This window comes from Telopea speciosissima, chromosome 1, assembly GCF_018873765.1.
Source record: "Telopea speciosissima isolate NSW1024214 ecotype Mountain lineage chromosome 1, Tspe_v1, whole genome shotgun sequence".
In the NCBI taxonomy this organism is placed as follows: domain Eukaryota; kingdom Viridiplantae; phylum Streptophyta; class Magnoliopsida; order Proteales; family Proteaceae; genus Telopea; species Telopea speciosissima.
The window spans coordinates 52,144,021-52,146,248 of NC_057916.1; the positions used below are offsets into that span (position 1 = coordinate 52,144,021).

Here is a 2,228-nt window from a genome sequence, read left to right on the forward strand (position 1 = left end):
GAGGACCCTTACCAGAACAGAGCGAGGTCGCTTCAAAGCCTCAGACATACGTACTGAGCAGGTCGACCAGCAGAGGTCACCCAGGCATGACCTCCAGGAAGAGCTGAATGCGCATCGTGCCCGCGTCGACCCTGCTGCCAACCAGATTGGGGATAACGAGCTTGACCGTAAGCTCCACAAGATGAATACCAAGATCGAGGCCCTAGAAAAGGGCAGTGTCCCCGAGGAGGGCCTCAGACCTGGCCATCATCCCTTCACAACCGAGATCATGAAGGCTGAACTCCCCAGGGGCTTCAAGCCTCCCACCTTTGAGGCTTATGATGGGAAGGGTGATCCCAATGACCATATCAGTTACTTCAACGCCATGATGATAGTCTATGACGGGTCTGATGTAGTGTCGTGCCACTCATTTCCCACATCTCTTAAGGGGCCAGCAGTACTGCGGTTCACAAAGCTAAAGCCCAACTCGATCAAAAGCTTCACCGAGTCGGCCAAGGCATTCATGAGCCATTTTCAGAGTAGTGTGAAGCAAAAGAAAACTGCTACCAACCTGTTGGCTATCAAGCAACGACCTGATGAGTCCATCAGGGATTACATTGCCCGCTTCAATGCGAAGAGTTTGGAGATCAAGGACCTGGATGATGCAATGGCCTTCAATGCCTTGCATAATGGGGTCGCCAACCACGACCTGGTGAAGTCGCTCGCCCTGGACCCGGTGACCACCATGCTGCAGCTACTAGACCGCTGCTACCAGTATACTAATATGTTTGACATCATGAAGGCAAGAAAGGCGATGGACACAAAGGTCCCAGAGAAGAAAAGGACGAGCGAGAAAGAGAAGAAAAAAGACACGAAGAGGGCGGGGTCAGATTGAGACCAGAGCCCAGACTACACCCTGCTCAACATCACCAGGACTAAAATCCTGATGGAGGTGTATGATTGAGGTCTGTTGCAGTGGCCTAGGCCGATGTTCTCTAGGCCTGAGGATAGAAACAAGAATAAGTTCTGCAATTTCCACAAGGATGTCAGCCATGACACCGAGACAATTGAAAAGAGAGATCAAAGATGTGATACAGAAAGGCCATCTGAGGCGTTATGTCAAGGAGGATGGGAAAGATGCGATGCTGCGAGGAGCGACCCCAGGAGAAAAGACAGAGCCCGAAGAGGAGATGATCGAGATCGTCGAGATGGCCGGTGCGACGATCACAGGGAGGTCCAGAGGAACCAGGGCGATGCCAATACCTCCACAGCGCCTGCTATCCTCACCATCCTGGGGGGACCAGGGCGGGAGTCGTTGCGCAAGGCCAAGGCAAAAGCGTTGTTCGTGGCAGTGGCCGAGGTGGCCGAGAAGAAGGCACGTACTGAGCCCGTGATCACATTCTCAGATGAGGACATGGAGGGGCTAAGCTGGCCACACGACGACGCCGTCGTGGTTCAGGCAGTTATGGCCAATCGTCCCGTCCACAGGATCCTGGTGGACACTGGGGCATCAGTGGACATGCTGTCCTATGATGCCTATTTACAGTTCGAGTTCAAGCCAGGCACCTTAAAGCCTGAGTCTGCACCCTTATACAGGTTCTCAAGTGCACCAGCCCTGATTGAGGGGTCAGTAGAGCTTCTGATGATAGTGGGAACCACCGCTTATCCAAAAACAATCAAGGTAAACTTTATGGTGGTTCGGGTCGCGATTGCCTACAATGCTATCTTGGGCAGGCTCAACTTGAATGAGTTGGGAGTGGTAGTCTCCAACAAGCACCTGAAGGTCAAGTTCTCCACCCCTAACGGCATAGGGGAGTGCCAAACGGAGCAGAAGAAAGCCCGTGAATGCCATGCGGCTTTCTTGAAGCAGATCAAGGGCCACTATAGGGGAACAGCCTACCCAGTGGAAGTCACTGATAACCGCGAAGGTGAGAAGCGCTACCAGCAGGGCAAGTCGGTTGAAGAGCTCATTGAGGTCCCACTAGACGAGTAGGATCCCACAAGAACTGTGAAGATTGGGTCTCTGCTAAAGGGTGAGGAAGCGAGGGAGCTCAGCTCGTTCCTCCAGAAGAAGAAGGATGTGTTTGCCTGGTCAGTGGCTGATATGCCAGGCATACCACGCCACATTACTAAGCACATCCTGCACGTGGACCCTACCAGAAAGCCAATATAGTAGAAAAGGAGGACGTTCACCCCAGAACCACAGGCCGTAATGAAAGAAGAGATAGAGAAATTGAAGGCATCCAACT

The 2,228-nt window shown here is 52.6% G+C and overlaps 1 protein-coding gene across 1 annotated transcript; it reads left to right on the forward strand.

Moving 5' to 3' along the window:
* Nucleotides 1-967: 967 nt before the first annotated feature.
* Nucleotides 968-1,972, forward strand: LOC122651064. Its single transcript, XM_043844402.1, has one exon. It carries the CDS (start codon nt 968-970, stop codon nt 1,970-1,972), a length of 1,005 nt encoding a protein of 334 aa, XP_043700337.1.
* Nucleotides 1,973-2,228: the final 256 nt, after the last annotated feature.